The 19,037-nt window shown below is 44.3% G+C and overlaps 1 protein-coding gene across 1 annotated transcript in view; it reads left to right on the top strand.

Annotated features, from left to right (window-relative positions):
• The window catches only part of pcsk6 (proprotein convertase subtilisin/kexin type 6), a 37,580-nt gene that overhangs the window by 11,701 nt on the left and 6,842 nt on the right, over window positions 1-19,037 (top strand). Inside the window, exons 7-16 of the mRNA XM_018764015.2 lie at window positions 623-795; window positions 1,236-1,448; window positions 2,409-2,509; window positions 7,335-7,438; window positions 8,326-8,443; window positions 13,023-13,211; window positions 14,881-15,017; window positions 15,246-15,434; window positions 15,521-15,623; window positions 16,210-16,406. Of these exons, the coding sequence (XP_018619531.1) occupies window positions 623-795; window positions 1,236-1,448; window positions 2,409-2,509; window positions 7,335-7,438; window positions 8,326-8,443; window positions 13,023-13,211; window positions 14,881-15,017; window positions 15,246-15,434; window positions 15,521-15,623; window positions 16,210-16,406 (1,524 nt within the window). The remainder of the gene's footprint in view (window positions 1-622; window positions 796-1,235; window positions 1,449-2,408; window positions 2,510-7,334; window positions 7,439-8,325; window positions 8,444-13,022; window positions 13,212-14,880; window positions 15,018-15,245; window positions 15,435-15,520; window positions 15,624-16,209; window positions 16,407-19,037) is intronic.

Genomic DNA, 19,037 nt, shown 5'->3' with positions numbered 1-19,037 from the left:
TCCCTGTTGTCTCTCCGCACGGTTACATTTGACCTGTGAAAATCTAGCGGACCAAAATGTTATCTGTGAAACGCGGTCCAGCAGCTGCTGACACTTTGCTTGTGTGAAATCATCCCTGTTGGATCTGTGGACATTTCGTAGTTGTTTTTTTGTCTGCCCATCTCCTATTAGCAGACTGGCTTGTCCTGCATGGAGAGATAAACCAAGCAAGTATCCAGAAATAGAATGGGAAAGGGTCAGAACCTGTGCGGTCCAGAATAACTTATCAAATGTAATTGAACGGAGTCTGTACTCGACACAAATTGTTCTGCAAAACACACAAACAGTCTTTGTGAGCAGTGATTTCTAATTAGGTTGGCACTTGGAACTTCTTCTTTCCTAAGGGGGAGGGGTGCGGAGGGAGCCATAAGAGAACACGCTCGGAGTATTCCACAGGGTAGAGCTGTAAAACGGGAAGCTTTTTGTTTTTCCGGACAGAGGTGCGCGTAAGATGATAAAGCAATAGCTGCAGTTTTGCCTTCTGTTTTAAGCTCTGCCGCAGTGTTTTCCAGTTTTTACCATTTTGAAGTCTCAGCAGTCGCTGTGCAGTTAAGGCATTCGCTTGATGTTTTCACACTTTCAGGCATTCGCATGCTGGATGGAGATGTAACGGATGTGGTGGAAGCAAAATCTCTCGGCATCCGCCCAGACTACATCGATATATATAGCGCCAGCTGGGGACCAGAAGACGACGGGAAAACTGTGGATGGACCAGGCCCGCTCGCCAAGCAGGCTTTTGAGATGGGCATCAAAAAGGTCTAGTAACCCCACTGTGACCTTGTTTTCGTCCGTGGCTTTAAAAGTAGATTTCTTCATTTTGTTTGTGTGACTGCATATTTATTGATTTAGTTTGTGACCTCTGTTTTTCCAAGCCACGCTACAGCAATAACTCATAAGAACATACTGTCGGTGGGAGGCTGGGAAACACGAACGTGGCAAAAAAATGAGGGGGCCATTAACTGTAGTAAATTTCCGGATGCTGGGACTCAACAATACGAAAAAGTAGGTTACTCTGCTTCACAGTGATTAAAGCAATGAAACCCTCACAATGGCCACGGTTATCAGTCCCGCTTCAGCGGACGCAGAGGTCACCAGTCAGAAACAATTGCGGCTCGCAGGGGTCCATCTGTAGATCCCGCCTTTCTGCCTGGCTGCTAATGTGCTGTCACTGGTGGCTCCTTGTCCTCAAAATACAGGGTCGCAAAGGCTTGGGCTCGATCTTTGTGTGGGCCTCTGGCAACGGAGGCCGGCAGGGAGATCATTGCTCCTGCGATGGCTACACCAACAGCATCTACACCATCTCCGTCAGCAGCACCACAGAGAGTGGCGCCAAGCCCTGGTACCTGGAAGTGTGCTCCTCAACCCTGGCCACCTCCTATAGCAGCGGGGAGTTCTACGACAGAAAGATAGTTGAGTCTTTGCCCTTCCCGTTGGGAGCTTAAAGGTCATGTGGTGCACACACACGAACGCGCTCAGACGTACTTGCACACATGTAAGCATTGTGTGTTGGATGATACTTGGCAGTGACATTCCTGTTCTAAACCAGTCCTTTTCCGTCAACAAGTATGTCCTGTCAGCTGTAATTTAGCAAAGCGTAAAAGATATTTAGATTTGTTTGCATGTGCTTCTGTATTTATTGCGAAAGTTTACATGAAATACTAAAATCACTGAAACATCGTTATAAATATTAGGGTTGGCTAATTCCTGAGAAAAAGGAACTGGTTCAGCAGCTTTTGATAGTGGCGGATCTGTTTAAGCATGCATCCCGGTCTGGTCTCCCCGCCACGATACCGCGTCTGGGTGCGAGCAGTTAGTGGCTCTCCGTGGCATGTTGTTTGCCTGCTGCCAGAGAGCTGTATGGAAGAGCGTGACCTGCGTGTTTAGGTTCCTGCCCAGACGCGGCATTCCAGAGTGTGGGTGCCGCTGGAATTGCCCGGAGATCACGGAGAGACCCCGCGCACTCTGTTTGCTGTCGAGCCACAGCCCTCTCTCCCACGTTGCTGGTTGGATCTAGAAATTAGGGCAGGTCTGACGTTTTGGTGTCGAGGCCCATCTGCACCTCATTTAAGTGCCCCGCGTAATTCTTCACAGGTTGTTGTTTGACATTCGCAGCCTATGGTCTGGTCCAGCTTCGTGGGTGTCCCACTTTCATCGGGGAGGGTGCAAAAAGAAAATATTTACTGAACGCTGCAGGAACGCTATAGTGCAAGTCTTCAGTACAGTGGTCAAGAGTACATCTCGGGGGGTGGTGGTGGTGGTTCTGGTTTGCTGGCTCTGTTTGTTACTTAAGTGCAGTGGGATGAGAGCCCCATCAATGTGGCTGTGTACGACTGCCAGGGGCAGCACTTATGTCCATCTCCTCCCCGCAGGTGACCACTGACCTTCGGCAGCGCTGCACCGATGGTCACACTGGCACCTCCGTCTCTGCTCCAATGGTAGCTGGAGTCATTGCTCTGGCACTAGAGGCCAAGTGAGTAGCCCTCACCTAAATACCATAATGGTTATTTTAATATTTACGGTAATGATGATCTGGATGACTTTGCTTAATTTTTTTGCTCATAACAAACAATGGGTGGCACAGCGAGTACCGCTGCTGTCTCACAGCACCTAGGTGGTGCGAGAGGGTGTGGGTTTGATCCCCACTCAGTCTGTGTGGAGTGTGCATGTTCTCCCCCGTGTCTGTGTGGGTTTCCTCCGTGTGCTCTGGTTTCCTCCCACAGCCCAAAGACATGCTGTTCGGGTTCACCCACAGTGTGTGAGTGACAGAGAGAGTGTGTTTCACTGATGTATGGATGAGTGACCCAGTGTAAGTAGTGTATCTACCAGTGTAAGTTACCTTGGTGAATAAGGTATGTGGGCTGATAACACTACACAGAGTTCATTGGAAGTCACTTTGGAGAAAATCATCTGCTAAGTAAATAAATGTAAACCATGTTTTATTTTTATTATACAAGTGCATCTTGTACAGCGGGAGAAACTTTTATAAACATAGTACTGCCCTCCTACACTGCTTTGCCATATCATGCTTTTCTTGTGTACTGGCCTCAGTCTTAAGACTCAAACTATTTGAATTTAGTGTTTATCCCCACTGTGCTATAACAGGGTTCAGGAGAAGCTGGCAAGAGTGTGAAGATTTTAAATGTGCAGAAGGATTTACTCTTTATGTCAAACTACATTTTTCCTTACATAGTATACAGTTTTATATAAGTGAATGCATTTAGGTTTTTGGTGGGGGGCACGGTGGTGCAGCGGGTTTGACAGGGTCCTGCTCTCTGGTAGGTCTGGGGTTCAAGTCCCGCTTGGGGTGCCTTGTGATGGACTGGCGTCCCGTCCTGGGTGTGTCCCCTCCCCCTCCAGCCTTACTCCCTGTGTGTTGCTAGGTTAGGCTCTGGCTCGCCGCAACCCTGCATGGCACAAGCAGTTTCAGACTATGTATATGTATGTATATGTTTTTGGTTGCGTACAGCAGTGTTTTTTTCTGTAAAGATGTTGAGATCCTTTTCCAGGTGCACTTAAGGTTGTGGATAAGTGATCTGACAAACCTTGGTTCCAGGCCCAGTTGAGAAAGCAGATTAATTTAATGATGATTAGTGGTGTCAAAGGAAAATAAAATTGGGGTAATACCCTTGTACTCTGCACAAAGCTATTTGTGGACAAAGAACACACAGACACTCATAGGTCATTGTAAAAAATGAAACATACTTAGGGCATGAAATTTAATCCAAACTATTTATAAACAGAAACACACACACATTTTCAGACCCACTTGTCCCATACGGGGTCGCAGGGAACCGGAGCCTACCCGGCAACACAGGGCGTAAGGCCGGAGGGGGAAGGGGACACACCCAGGACGGGACGCCAGTCCACCGCAAGGCACCCCAAGCAGGACTCGAACCCCAGACCCACCGGAAAGCAGGACTGTGGGCCAACCCACTGCACCACCGCACCCCCTTAAACAGAAACAATTTAATAACAATGCAAATATCAACTAAATTATCTAAGTATACAAAACACCATACCACACACTTAATAGCTGGTATAAAATTGTCTGTATGACAAATTTTGTAAAATGTGGACTAAATGTATGTATGTATGTAAGTTCTTTGGGAACAATGATTTCCCCTTAATCATATAACAAAAAATTAGGACAGTTTTGAATCAAATTTTAGTGTGTACATTTTGCTGTCTTATCAAAGTTATAGTATACGTCTAAATCGATCCTCTCATTCAAAGTGCTATTTCATTAGTCATCAAATGTGTTTAACCCACTATGCTGCACTTCAAATCAACAGTCAGTCAATTTCTTTTCTTTTTTTCTTCTTTAAGTGCCTTCCTTGACAAGACTGATAAGAGGATTAGGGCTTCTTCTTCCATAAGCAGCTGGAACGCTTCTTTTAGCTGCCTGCTTTCATTATCTGGACTCTTTGGAGCCCTATGGTGAAAGCAGAATCATGCCAGCATTTTCTTATTAAACACACAATGGGTGCTTCAAACAGTGTGCAGATATTTTTCCTTGTTCGGGGTTGTATTTTTGTGCCTGGCAACCTGGTTAGGATTTTTTTTGTTGTGTGGTTTCTGCAGATGTTTGAATTCATATAAGTGTACCCATGCAGTACCATGGAAACAGTCAGTAAGTGCGATTTATTGTTAGCTCAGAGATCATACAAGAGCAGGGCTAGGACTGCAGCTAGGGTTATGATAAGGGTTAGGATAAGGATAGTTTTAGGTGCAGAGAAGTTTCTTGGCTCAGGCTTCAGGACCGTGGAGCTGTGCTTGAGCTAGTAAAGGGTTACAGCTAGAATTAAGATCATTGTTACCGTTCCTGTCAGGTTTCCAAAAGGGATTTCTCTCAATATTTATGCAAGCAATATGATTTGGTTGAGGGCAAGGGTCCAAGCTAGGCTCAACCAAATTATTGGTGTCACATTTCAACTGCCTGGAACAGTGTCAGAGCTAACGCCCTGCTGGGTTAGGGTTACAGTAACTCTTAGGGTCCCAAAAATGAATTTAACTGAAATCATATATTTTATATAAAGTTTTTGTTAAAGCAGGTATGAGCACTAGACTGTGAAAATTATTGGTGTCAAGCTTTTTTACAGGTGTTTTCATCTTGATGGAATAGGATTAGGGCAATTGTCAAGCTTCCGAGACTCAAAAGTTTTACTATAGACATGACTTAAGCGAACCTAAAGGTTCAGAGTTAGCCTCTGAAAGATTATTGGGGTCAGGCCTCTTTGCAACTGGTTTGGGTACAGTATACAAAAAGACTCTTGAAAAAATAAGGCTATTATTATAGCAAATGTTCTGAAAGAATGTTTTCTCAAAACGTATAGAAGATGTAGAATTACGGTGAAGCAAAGGGTTATGTTGAGAGAAACTGAGATCAGACCTCTTTAAAGTGGAGCTGAGCTAGGGCTGTAACTAGAGTTGTGGTTAGGATTAGGGTTAGGATCACTCTTAGGGTTCCAATATGGCTTTCATTAAAAATTTATACTAGAGTTAGGGTTAGTGTCATGTCAGTTTGTGTTTCAGAGAAATTTCTCAGGTCTGACCTCAGGACTGTGGTGCTACACTTGAACTAGTACAGGGTCACAGGTAGACTTGAGATTATTGTTATGTTCACTTTCAGAGTTCCAAAAGGGATTTATCTCAATGTTTATGCAAGAGGTATGATTTGATTGAGGAAATGGATTCAAGCAAAGCTCAAAGAAATTGCTGGTGTTAGACCTCTTTACAGTTCAGTTTTCTTCTCATTGGAATAGGGTTACAATTTGAGCTGGGTTAGGGTAACTGTGAAGCTGCTGAAAAGTTGAAGTTAAGATCAGAAAAATTACCAGGGTCGGGCTTCTTTGCAATTGAGTTAGCCAAAGTGTAGAACAGGGCTCTATCAAAGGACACAGTTATTATGGTAAATGCTGGAATTCTGAAATTGTTAAGTTGGCCCCGTATTGTTGTGGTCACTGTTGGGGTTTCACCAGGGATTTATCTCAATATTTGTGCAAGAGATATGATTTGGTTCAGGAAACGGGTCCAAGTTAGGGTCAAAGAAATTATTGGTGTCGGTTCTCGTTACAGCTGAGTTTGCAGCTGGCTGGAATAGGGTTAGATCTAGTTCTGGGTTATGATTATAGTAACTCCTAGAGTTCCAAAATGTATTTATCTGAAACTTTACATTACAGGTGGTCCCCGATTTACAATGGGGTTACGCTCCACGAAACCCATCATAAGTTGAAAATATTGAAAATGCATTTAATACACTTAACCTACGAAACATCATAGCCTAGCATACCTCCGATGGCCATTACAGGCTTGCTGCCTTCATGCTGGGGAATTATCTTGAGTTTCTCCTCAAGAGTAAGTGCCCTCCTCTTATTATTCCTACTAGTAGCAGGAGACACAGATGGGCGTTTCTGTGACATTATGGATGCACAAAACACAAGGTAGATACAGGGGGGTATCTGTTTAGCGACCGTGTGACAGATTAGGAGATATGGATCGCTACCGCTGCCCAGCATCGCGAAAGAGTATCGTACCATATATCGCTTGCCTGGGAAAAAATCTAAATTCGAAGTACGGTTTCTACTAAATGTTGATCGCTAGCTCACCATTGTAAAGTCGAAAAGATCATAAACTGAACCATCTTAAATTGGGGACCACCTGTATATATTATTTTCTGTTGACCATAGGGTTAGTGTTAGACGTTGTTTGTGACTGTCAGGGTTTCGTAATTTATACAGCAAGTTCGGGCAGCTGGTAGCACAGCGGTAAGCGTTATTGCCTTTGGATCCAACGGTCAGGTTCCATTCCCGCCTCTGGATGTAGTACCTTAGAGGAAGGTATGTACCCTAAAATTACTCCAGTAAAATGACCCAGCTGTGTAAATGGGTGAATAGTTATAAGTACCTTAACATTGTATGTTGCTTTGGAAAAAAGTGTCAGCTAAATAAATAAATATAAATGTGTACAGTGGTGAAGGGGGTGCAGTGGCGCAGTGGGTTGGACCAGGTCCCGCTTGGGGTGCCTTGCGGTGGACTGGCGTCCCGTCCTGGGTGTGTCCCCTCCCCCTCCGGCCTAGCGCCCTGAGTTGCCGGGTCAGGCTCTGGTTCCCCGCGACCTTGTATGGGACAAGCGGTTCAGAAAGTGTGTGTGTGTACAGTGGCCTTCTTGCCAGAGAGAGAAATGGTGAATCTGAAAGCATTTTTCTTGTTTACTGCAGATACAGTAGAACTTATTCTGTGTTTCTTGTGAACGGAGATCTGTGATGCTTAACATGGTTTGCATGTGATCTCTTACAGTCCGTTGATAACCTGGAGAGATGTCCAGCACCTTCTGGTGAAGACATCCCGACCAGCTCACCTGAAAGCCAGCGACTGGAAAACAAATGCTGCAGGACACAGAGGTCAGCAGCGTGTTGGCCTTATTCTCACTTGCCAGTCTTTTCTGAATTCAGTATCTGCTTTCAAGTGTAATTTCCAGGATTTTAAATTCCTCCTACATCAACAGTTTTTTTTTCCAGTTTCTGTAATCAATGTAATTTTTGGAAGGTAGTATTTTCTACGGTGGTAGTTTTTTTTTTTTTTGCAAGCTTGCACCTATTGTTATATAGCCATGGATCATCACAAATACACACACACACACACACACATTTTCAGAACCGCTTGTCCCATACGGGGTCACGGGGAACCGGAGCCAACCCGGTAACACAGGGCGCAAGGCCGGAGGGGGAGGGGACACACCCAGGACGGGACGCCAGTCCGTCGCAAGGCACCCCAAGCGGGACTCGAACCCCAGACCCACCGGAGAGGAGGACTGTGGTCCAACCCACTGCGCCACCGCACCCCCATCATTACAAATATTACAAGGAATGTAATATGATGAGTACTTACTCTGAAACAGCACTTATTTACACTGCATGAATTGTTCTTTAGTATTTGGTGCGTGGGGGTGCAGTGGTGCAACGGACTTGGCTGGGTCCTGCTCTCCGGTGGATCTGGGGTTCGAGTCCTGCTTGGGCCACCTTGTGGTGGACTGACGTCCCGCCCTGGGTGTGTCCCCACCCCCTCCAGCTTTGCGCCCTGTGTTGCCGGGTTAGCCTCAGGCTCGCCGCGACCCTGCTCGGGACAAGTGGTTTCAGTCAATGTGTGTGTATTTGGTGTATGAAATAATATAAGAACATGACATGCACAGGAAACATCTAACATGTTCTTATAATTATTGGTAGCACACTGAAGTCGTCTATGGCAATGCTGCGTGAGGTCATGCTCATCCACGGTCTGTTTCTCCTAGTTAGTCACCTGTATGGCTTCGGACTGGTAGACGCCGAAGCTATGGTAGTAGAGGCCAAGAAGTGGAGGAATGTCCCCCCACAGCACATCTGCACTGAGACTTCCACCTACAGGACCAGGTAAGGAGAATATATCTCCAAAGGACAGTTGAACAGATTTGAGTATACCACTAGCTTGCCTTTCTCTCGCTTTACTGTTTTTGTATACCTTTTTCAAAATCAAAAACATGCATAGTTTTCATCTTTCTCTGGGGTTCGGTATTTAAAATAAAATATGGTACAGATTAAACTCTTGTTCATACTCTCAACCATTCCTTCCTCCAAGAGATCTAAATTAAATATTCTGTATTGCTGTAATCAATCACCGTTGTAATTGATTCCATTCAACTTGTGGCTGCGGGGAAATTTCTATGTTTAAAACAGCGTTCTTTATTCCCTCATATTCGTTCTGTAAGTAATACTTGAAAAATGTACCTGATGATAAGGATGATGTATAATTGGTCCCATTTAATGCCATTAGAAAACCATCACAGGTCCGTGGAGCATGTCAGAGTATTATAAGCACATACCTTTCACAGCACAGCTTTGGCAGAGAGAGAATTGCACAATAGTCATGGTGTGTTGGCAAACAGATTCATAGAACATTTTGAAATATAAGCTACCAGCTAAGTCTCTTGAGATAAATGTGTTTCAGAAGAAAATTGTTTGGCAGAACACCCGTTTACTGTGTGAGAGATTGCTTGAAAGGGTGGCAATGTACTCAGGCTCTTGTGCAGCCCGTTTGTTTGTTCATTGTGTTCAGAATTCCTGTGCATGCAAGAAGTAGCATCACACGTTGTCTTAATTACTCCAGTCAGGTTTAGGATTGCACCCAAAAGAACTTGATTTATTTACAGGGATGTATTGAATTTATATTCAAAGAGATAACTTTATGTGTTCTCAGTATATTCTATACATTTACACTTTTCTTCATACTTACGTGTCTTAGTGCTTGGATAACAGTTTGTGAACTTCTTAACTGAAGCCCAGCTGGGGAAAAAAAAAACTTTGAATAAATAAGAAATGTGTAAACTTTCCATTGCCTTCACCCAGAGTCATAAACTGAAAGCAGAACATTGTTTTGAAAGGGAAAATCTGTTCACGGGGGCTATGAACTATAGTATGTCATGGTTAATGTCATGACGAAGTTTTGAATCGGTTTGGCTTTTTCATGCTGTCAGAAAGACTTAACTGTCAGAAAATGTTCATTTATTTATTTGTTTTTTTCAAGCAACTAATTTCAATGTCCTGCTGTTATCAATAAAGGTCTGACTTAAGTGTGGTCACCAGGGCAGCAGATGCCAAAGTGTAACCATTAGAAGCCGTCAGTGCTGTAGTTTACAAAATGTATAATCGCCTCTTCACCCCCTGCAGCAATGAGTAATAGAAATACGTGAGGTGGTTTCATATTCCAGTTTTGCTTTGGATGTTGACAGGCAAAGCATGACAGGTGACACCTGGCAGGTAAGACATGGCCACAGACCGCCAGCTCAGTGACGGGGGAAGGCCAGTTAATCTCCTGTTGGCCTCCTCCTGCCGAGAGCGGACCGTTTCAGAGGGAAATGCAGAAATGAAGCTGGGTGGAGAGTTTCCTCACAGTGGCAGTGATTTGTTTCTGGAGTTCTGAGATCTCTAAAGGTGCTTGCACTGCAGACTTCAGAGACAAATAGTTCTGTGTCAGGGAACCACACCGGTGAAAGCCTATTTATTTATTCATTTATTTATTTCAGTCTCCAGGGCTGGAAAGTTGACTGAAATTGCCCAGAATACGAGAGCGGTGTACAGTGTCTGCCTCGAAAAAGGGATATACTGTTGGAAAGAAGCCCACAGTGCTACATTTCTGCAACATTTTGGCAGATCTGGCATATGCACCGTGGGCTGTGGCATCCTCGTTATTGTTCCAGTGATTGGACGGAATGGGAAGCGATCGCCTTCATTTGCTTTTTGCTTCACTTTTCCCCCTGCGTACAGCATTGTTTTGTTATAAAGCTGGTGGTTTCCCTTGACAACAGTGAAAAATTGAAAGCTAACATCCAAGATAGCGTTTGTATAGTGTTGCTAATGAAATAATTTATTTCACAGAACCATTTGCCTGTATTACAATTCAATTTAGTGTGTCATAAATTTTTTGAACCCATTATAAAATGTTTTCAGCGCTCTAAATCAATTGGTTCTATGGTAACCTGATAGAGTCTTTTAAATTGCAATGATGATGAGCTAAGGATGTGATAATAACCTGTCATGTGCCTTCTAAATTAATGCTGAGATGCAATTTCGATTGTCTGTTTAGGTCCATTTGTTTCACGACTCATGTCATTTCATTATGTGTGCCACCGTGGCTCTGTTTTTATAGCAATTAACATAAGTAATTAATAATATAAACAACTATATGATTACTTCATGAATACAGCAGGTAGACTAGAAAGAATGATTCCCCTTTGCACTGTTTTGATGTTGAGCCAGAATTTTGATGGATTTCAATAATTTCATAAGAGTTTCAAGTTACAGAGGTGCTTGAAAGTTTGTGAATCCTTTAGAATTTTCTCTATTTCTGCACAAAAATCATCTAAAACATGATCAGACGCTCACAATTAATGCGGTTAATAATTTTTTTTAAATCCACCAGGACCGTAAACTACACTTTACGCAGCTCCTGGTCAAGGCTATGGTCATATGGACTCCTGTACTCCTGGACTACTGTAGCACCCTGCTGTCTGGTCTTCCGTTCTCCACCATCAAACCTCTCCTGTTCGACCTTCCAAAGTGTTCTCATGTATCTCCCTCCCTCATCTGTCCTTCATCTCTCTCCACTGGCTTCCTGTAGCTGCCTGTGACAAGTTCAGGATTCTGATTATAGTCCATAAGATGGTCAAAGGATCTGCACTGTGTTACTGGACCTAATCACTTCCTGCCCCCCAGCAAGAAAGCTGTGCCCCTCCACTTCTAGCCACTTGCTTTACTGCCTCACAGAGGCACAAAATCTATGTGTTGGTTCTTAATCTTGGTCTTGACACGGCATGAACCCCTCCTCTCTCAGACCTTCTGAATCCCTTCCAGCATTCAAAAAGGGTCTCAAACCTCCTCTCATCAGGGCCCATTTCCCTCCTGAGTTCCTGACACCTAAGTTAATCCTTCGCCACCTGTTATTTTTTTATCTACGCATTTTCCTATTCATATGTCACTTATATAGGTAGCTACCAGAATGTGTGTGGTATGAAAAAAAGCTGCATTAAACAAACAAGCTGTGCTTTAATGATGTGTGTATCTAAGCCCTCTGTCTGTTGTGGGATATGCACTTTTGTTTTCTCTAAACTGCATGTTGCTTTGGAGAAAAGGATAAATGTAAATGTAATGATTTGTGTGTGTTTGTGTATTTACTGTGTGCCAAGATGCAGCCTGTTCTCTCAAAGGAATCGCATGTCAGGTCATGGTTGTTTATGCGGTTTTGGATCGTAGTAAAAAAATGAAGACCAAACCGTCCGAGGTTATCCTTGCGGCACCCGGGACGTATGGCTGACTGCGGAACCAGTGGGCTCCGTGGGTTGCCAGGAGTCTGTTCCTTGAAAAGTGTGGACTGCTGAGGGCCATTTTAAGATCTGTCTGCTCAGTGTTCGTCCCGCTGTGGCGGCTGCTTACGCGTTGGATTGACAGGCATGTGCAGTAGTGAAAATGCCCCCACAAACACTTGTTCCCATTTAGGCATATAGTACTTTTTGTACTCTCCTTTCAACTGTTATGAGTCTTGAGTGATGTACTCGCCCTTCCAAGATCCCCGGTTTGATTTGCTGGTAGGCATGTTGCAGGCCTTAATATCCTACTACACAAACTTCTGCTGGCTGAGTCACTTCATATCGCTCAGTAAAGTTGGAAAAAACAGCCAAACAGCCAAGCAGTCATGACAGGGCCCAAAAATTCCATCTGCTCTAAGCTTTGTTTGTTACATAGGAGAACCTGGGTGGGTGGAAGCTTGTAAAGGAGCCTAAAATTCACAGCTGAAAAGTTCGTGCTTGTAAGTCCATGATGAATCTCCCATGTTACATAAAAGCAACATATCTTTTGCACTGTGGACAGAAGTGAGCAAGGCGTTCCAAATGGGCGAAAAGAAGGCTCTATTATTAGCGGGTTGGAGTTGGGGTTTAGCGGACTGGAGGCACAGGGTGGCACCGCGTAGAGCACCGTGTACGCGGTTTATGGAGTTAAGGGCCTTGATGTCAGTTCTCTCTCTGAAAGGAGCCAGTGTGGTTTTCGAAGTTTATGGGGATTATGTGTTAGTGAAAGGGGCTACAGTACATGTGAGTTTGTGTGGTCAATTTCGAACCCATGTGAAGCTTGACAAGGTGACACAGACACTGTGAAGTAAAATAGTACAGTGATGCTGTACAGCATCTCAGGAATGGTTCCAGCACATCATTTTTCCCAGTCTCAAATGATTGTCATAGCCTGGGTTTCGCCTTGTGGCTGGAAAGTGAGAATGGTGTTCGTTTGCTTTTGATTTTGTATATGACGCTGTAGTTCCTGGAACCCAACAGTGATTAGAAAACCTGGTGGTGTAGTGTCCTGGCTTGTGTTTCTCACACAGTCGTGGTGAGGGACCCCTATGGATGGATGGTCAGTGGAGGCTGTGGGACACTGAGAGCACCCTCTTCCTCTGGATCCACAGGTACATCCGTGCTGACCAGCAGCTGAATGCCACCATCACCACTTCGGGCTGTGCAGACCATCCAGGCCAGCAAGTGGTGTACCTGGAACATGTGGTGGTGAGGGTCCTCATCTCACATTCGCGTCGCGGGGACCTCCAGATCAACCTTGTCTCCCCAGCAGGAACACGATCACAGCTTCTTGCTAAGAGGTATGCCACTTGTCCCCGTCGACTCCCAGTCCCCCAGCTCCTGAATCCGAAGATTGCTATTTCCCGGTTACTGTCTTGGTAACGAGATCTTAAGATTATCCATCTTATTTACTTAAGCTTGTTATCGTTACAGAGTCATCCTGGTGATGTATGGTTGCCTTTCTCCAATTGTTGTGTTCAACTAGAAAGAGCTTTGCATTACAGATGTTGAAGTTCATTGAATTTTTCTAGTTGCAAATTTAATTCTTTTACACCAGATCAAAATGGGGGGAAAAGTTGACTGTCATGGTCTTTTAAATGCTCTTGTCTACCTGACAATCTTTGTCAGTCCGGAGAAACAGCTTTAACACTAGTGGGCTTTTGTGTTTCCTTTGTTTTTTCGCTGTATTGTATTCATCTTGACAGATTCAAAAACACTTTGGTCATTGTTCATTGACATCAGAGTGACAGCCTTTCCAAATCTCTTCATTATGACTCTATTTAGACAGTTTCTTTGTTATCCAACCTTGCCTGCAAAGAGTTTTGAATATTTTGATTTCACTGTGAAAGTTCTTTTGGTTTGCAGTGCACAGCTTGTGCTGGAATGTGTTGCATTAAAAAAATGTTTCCTTCTTCGCACAGAAATATACTAACAACGTATCAGTTTCAGTTAGGATATGCTAACAGTGCACACTGCCAGCGATGATATTAGCTTTGGATTAGTCCCGAGGGGAAGTTGTGGTCAGCAAGATCAGTCAAATTCTTGCGAGAGTCACGTCGGTTTGTCCATTCACCACCCACAACTGGATACAATTCTTCTGTAAGTTCTCTCAGGTGCCCGTAAGGGCTTCATGCTCAGTAAAGTGAAAACACATAGGGATGCACATGTTGGCTGACTTCTGAAGTTTATGGAAACCTGCTGAGCTATTTCTCAGCAGAGAACCATGAGTGGTGATGGAGAGATGTTGCTCGTCATGCTTTCTTCTGGGCTGGAAGGAATTGTTCTCTCCTGTTGAACTGGAGAGATTTCTAAGGAAGAGTGAAGGAGAAAGTCTGTGCCGTTTGCAAACACAGCTGGCCATGGCTCGGCCTGCCTATGAGGACCAGACCCTTTAACATATACTGTGTGATGCGGCCCAGGTGTTGAAGCTTCACTGGTGTAATTAGTGCTCTACCTTACAGCCCCTTTAAAGACTGAGATCTGTGATGGATAGAACACAGTTGTGACAATGGTGTCTATAAAGGGTTCAAGTTCATCCCATGCCGTTCTCAGTTGTCTGTAACAAGCAAAATAATTGCACGTTCCCTTGCAGGCACTCTGTGAGTATGAATCTGTTATTGCTTTTGGGAATGAAAGGGATTTGCATTTTTATGTTACTTATTTTATCTGTTTTGGATTGCAGTGCCATTTTTTAATGACACTGCACTGATTCATCAAATCAGAATTAGTTATTTAGAAAGTCATGAAAACACCTTCAGATACTTAAATGAGATTTATTTTTAGAGAAACTGAACAGCACAAAGAGGCATGCTTTCTGTTCCGTTGCAGAATTGGATAATTGCTTCAACATCCGTATATCAACTGAGCGGAGGCCTGAAAAGTTCCCTATAAAATCTAACCAAACTCTCACAATAGGAGCTGTAATTTTGATGCATAAGCAGTTTGTCTCATGGTATCCAATGATTGCAGATTGTTTGACAACTCCAACGAGGGCTTCAGGAACTGGGAGTTCATGACTGTACACTGTTGGGGAGAGAAGGTAGAGGGGCAGTGGACCCTGGAGGTGCTGGACTCACCCTCACAGATGCGTAACCCTGAGGTTCTTGGTAAGGACTTATTTATGCATTTATACTGTATGATGTTTTTTCCCATTAGACAGAGGAGATTTTGGAAAAGTGTCAAACGACATTATTGAATTGGCCAGATATGCGTAACCGTCTCGTTGATGACCTCATTGTCTCCCTGCTTACCAACTAATGGGGAGAAGGACACACATTTTCTTATATTAACTCGTTATATTATATTACATTACCTTATATTAACTTCCATTGCAGGGAAACTGAAAGAGTGGAGCCTCATTTTTCACGGCACCTCAGAGCACCCGTACCACTCCCACAGCTCCCAGCATTCACGCTCCAGGATGCTGGAGATCCCCAGTCCAGGTCCAAGTCTGGAAAGGAAAGCCCTCGTCTTGCTTCCGGAGGAGGACGAAGAGGAGGGGGAGGAAGAAGAGGAGTACAGTGGTAGGGAATGCCATTTTACAGATGGCCTCCCTCCAGCGTGCCTCTGTATGCTTGTGAGTGATGGTGCCTCTACGGATGACCCTCAGGTCCATGCCACACTGAGTGCAGGGATCGCAGCTGTGACGGACCAGCAGCAGACCACTGTCTCAACTGTATCCACTTCAGCCTGGGTAACCTTAAGACGGGCAGGTAATGGAACATCTAAACTTGCCTGTTCCATGCAAAGAGATGTGCAGCGTGGTTGACCTGGAGCAAGAAAAGAGCCCAATGCCCTTATAAAAAAAAGCAGAGTACATATACAGTACATTCACTGGTGGAGATACTGAGAAGCCCCAGACCTTAGTTTAAAAAGTAGAAGTGAAATGACACTGTCTCTGCAGTAATGTAATCTGCAGCTCATGGAAGCTGGAAGGTTAACTGAGCTGTATTAAGGGGCTACAGGTAAAAATCAAGAAACAGCAGTGCAGAATGATGCAGGAATGTCTCTCCAATGGCCATTGTGAAAGCAATCATTTTTACGAGAGGCCTATAAATACATGTTGCTTTGCACTTTGGGAGGGAAATGCAATTCTGACTTTTTTTAGCGGATGTGATTCCAAATCGATATCCTTTTCCAGAGGAAAGGAATTAGTTGTGTGCATGACCAGAATGGGCCGGGAGCGTCTGGGTAATGGCGAGTGCCTTTTGCTTCCGTGCCGGTTGGAACACCTGGAGCAACTGTTTTGCGTGTGGGGTAACGGGTAAGGTCAGCTCTCCTCTCTGCCCGGCTCTACAGGACATGCGTCAGCCATTGTCCCCGAGGGTACTTCGAGGACACAGAGGCGAGGCGCTGCCGGCGCTGCGCTAAAGGTTGCGAGAGATGTGTGGGACAGGGGCCTGGTGCATGCCGCTCCTGCCGGAGGGGACTCTACCTTTACGGAGCAGATGGCACCTGCATGGAGAGCTGCCCCGTGGGATACTACGCAGAGGAAAGTGAGTGAGAACAAATAGCTGCCACCCACAGCGTGGCTGGGTCTGAGGCTAAGTGAACTAACCTCTTTGTAACTAATAAAGATGGTGAAGGTGTTTCATGCCTTAAATGGCACCTCTGCAACGCAAATGCAGAGACTGCGTAGCAAATCCACACTTAGCAGCTGTGCCGGAGACATCATTCCAGAGACCTGTTTGTTGGGGAGGGTGTGCGTATGCAATTTAGCAGTGCTGTATGAAGGAACACTGGCTGCAGTGAACTCACACAGCCTCTGGGGATAGGAACCTGCAGCCACATCGGGGTGCTTTGCCCATTTTCTTTTTTTTTTCTTTTTTTTTCCGTTTCTAAACGAACCTGTTCGTGATTGTGCCCGAGAGTGTACGAAATGGAAAGATTTAGCGGTGCTGGAAGCCCATTAACAAAGTTTTCTGCCATTAGACAGATGTTTGAAATGAAGTGCAGTCAGTGTGCGCTATAAATCCGCTCGCACTGTCAATTTCTCTCTCTCTTGCTCTCACTCTCTCGCTCCTTCACACCAACACCCGCAGCTGCACTTTTATAGGCTCTGTTGTCCGAAAGCACAGTAGGGAGTGTTGTTGCCCTTATGTCCAGTGTGTTTTACATCCCATGTAAAAGATCCCCAGGTTCCCTTCATGGTGTAATAAGCCGTGATGCAGGTAAAGTACTGTGGAAAAAGTATTTCTGGTTTTTATGTAATTTCCCTGGTGTGGTAGATAGTGAAATTTAGAATCGTAGATGCGAAAAAGTTATTGCCTCTACACAGTCAATAACAAGTTGTGGCACCTTTAGCTGTAATGACTGCAACAAAATGCTTCCTGTAGCTGATGAGCAGGGTCTCACGTCACTGTGGAGCAATTGTATCCCACCCCTTCATACAGTACCACTTTATTTCAGCAACATTTACAGGGTTTCAAGCATGAACTCAGCTTTTTAAGTCTTGGTACAACATCTCAATGGGTTTCAGGTCTAAGCATTGAGAAGGAGATTACGTAATTTTAGTTTCTTTTCAGCCGTTCTGATTTTGACATACTTGAATGAGATCATTGCATGACCCAACTGTGCTTCAGCTTCATCTCACAGACTGATGTCCTAACATTTACTTCTAGAATTTTTTTGATAGGAAGACAGCTGGTAGTGTAGTGCTTAGAATTGCTGCCTTTGGATCCAAAGGTTGCAAGTTTGATTCCCCACCTCTGGCTGTAGTACCCTTGAGCAAGGTACTTGTCCTAAAAAATTGCTCCAGTAAAAATTACCCAACTGTGTAAATGGGTAAATGGTTATGGTGTCAGCTAAATGAATAAATGTAGTTACCAATAGAACAGGAACATTAGGAGTCACATGGAGTGGTTCTAAACCAAGCTGCAATGCTGTACAGTGTACGGGAGGCACGGTGAGCAGCACTGCTGTCTCACAGCGCCTGCGTGGTGTGAGAGGATGTGGGTTCGATCCCCACTCAGTTTGTGTGGAGTTTGCGTGTTCTCCCTGTGTCTGTGTGGTTTTCCTCCAGGTGCTCTGGTTTCCTCCCACAGTCCAAAGACATGCTGTTGAGGTTCCCCCATAGTGTGGGAGTGACACAGAGAAAGTGTGTTTCACTGATGTATGGATGAGTGACCCATTGTAAGTAGTGTATCTAGCAGTATAAGTTACCCTGGTGAATAAGGTGTATGGGCTGATAACACTACATAGAGTTCATTGGAAGTCGCTTTGGAAAAAAGTGTCTGATAAGTAAATAAATGTAAAGAGGAATTTATGGTAGCTTCAAAGACAGCAAGACACCCGGTCCTGTGGCCAGAAAACGTCCCAGATCATGACACTGCTACTCGCATGCTTGACTGTTGAGAAAACATTTTTACTCTGAAATACTGTTTTTGGTTTTTTCCAGATATAACTGGGTCCGTGTCATCCAAAAAGTAGTACTTTTGATCCATCAGTCCAGAGAACCTTCTCGAACCGGAATTGGAGGTGTTCTTTTTAGCGTGCAGTGGTTTATACCTTTCCACTCTCCTGTGTGCCTCATTTTTTTCCACAGTGTCTTTCCTACTGTGGACTCATGAACACTGACTTGAACTGAAGCAAGAGAGGCCTGAAATTCCTTGGGTGTTGTTCTGGTGTTCTTTTTGAGCTCATAATTGATTTTATGCCATGCTTGTGGAGCGATTTCGGCAGGAGGGCCACTCCTAGATGGATTAACCATGATTCCAAACTTTCTCCATTTGATTACTATGGCTCTGACTGTGGTTCAATTGAGAGGCTTTAGCAACTTTCCTCTAGAGGTCTTCAGAAATTTCCAGCGTACATGGCATGATGCCTTCACAAATCTCTATTTTGCCAGGCTGATTTTTGCATAAAAGGGGTTGAGTACTTCAAAATTGTATTGGACAAGTTTTGCCTAAATCAGACCTGACTCTATGCAAACAGCTGACTCTAATTATACCCTTCATTTGGTTGATTAAAGTTAGGGTACAATTACTTGGTCGTACCTATAACCGAACATTTCATTATCTTTCACGCCAAGGAAATGATGCAAAAACTATACTAATGTCACTTTTTCTCTCTGACTTCTCCTATGCTACATGCATTGGCAAACGATGTGATCAAATTCAGTCTGAAAA

This window comes from Scleropages formosus, chromosome 11 (genome assembly GCF_900964775.1).
Source record: "Scleropages formosus chromosome 11, fSclFor1.1, whole genome shotgun sequence".
In the NCBI taxonomy this organism is placed as follows: domain Eukaryota; kingdom Metazoa; phylum Chordata; class Actinopteri; order Osteoglossiformes; family Osteoglossidae; genus Scleropages; species Scleropages formosus.
The sequence above is the reverse complement of the archived record's forward strand: the minus strand, read 5'-3'. Positions and strand labels throughout refer to the sequence as shown.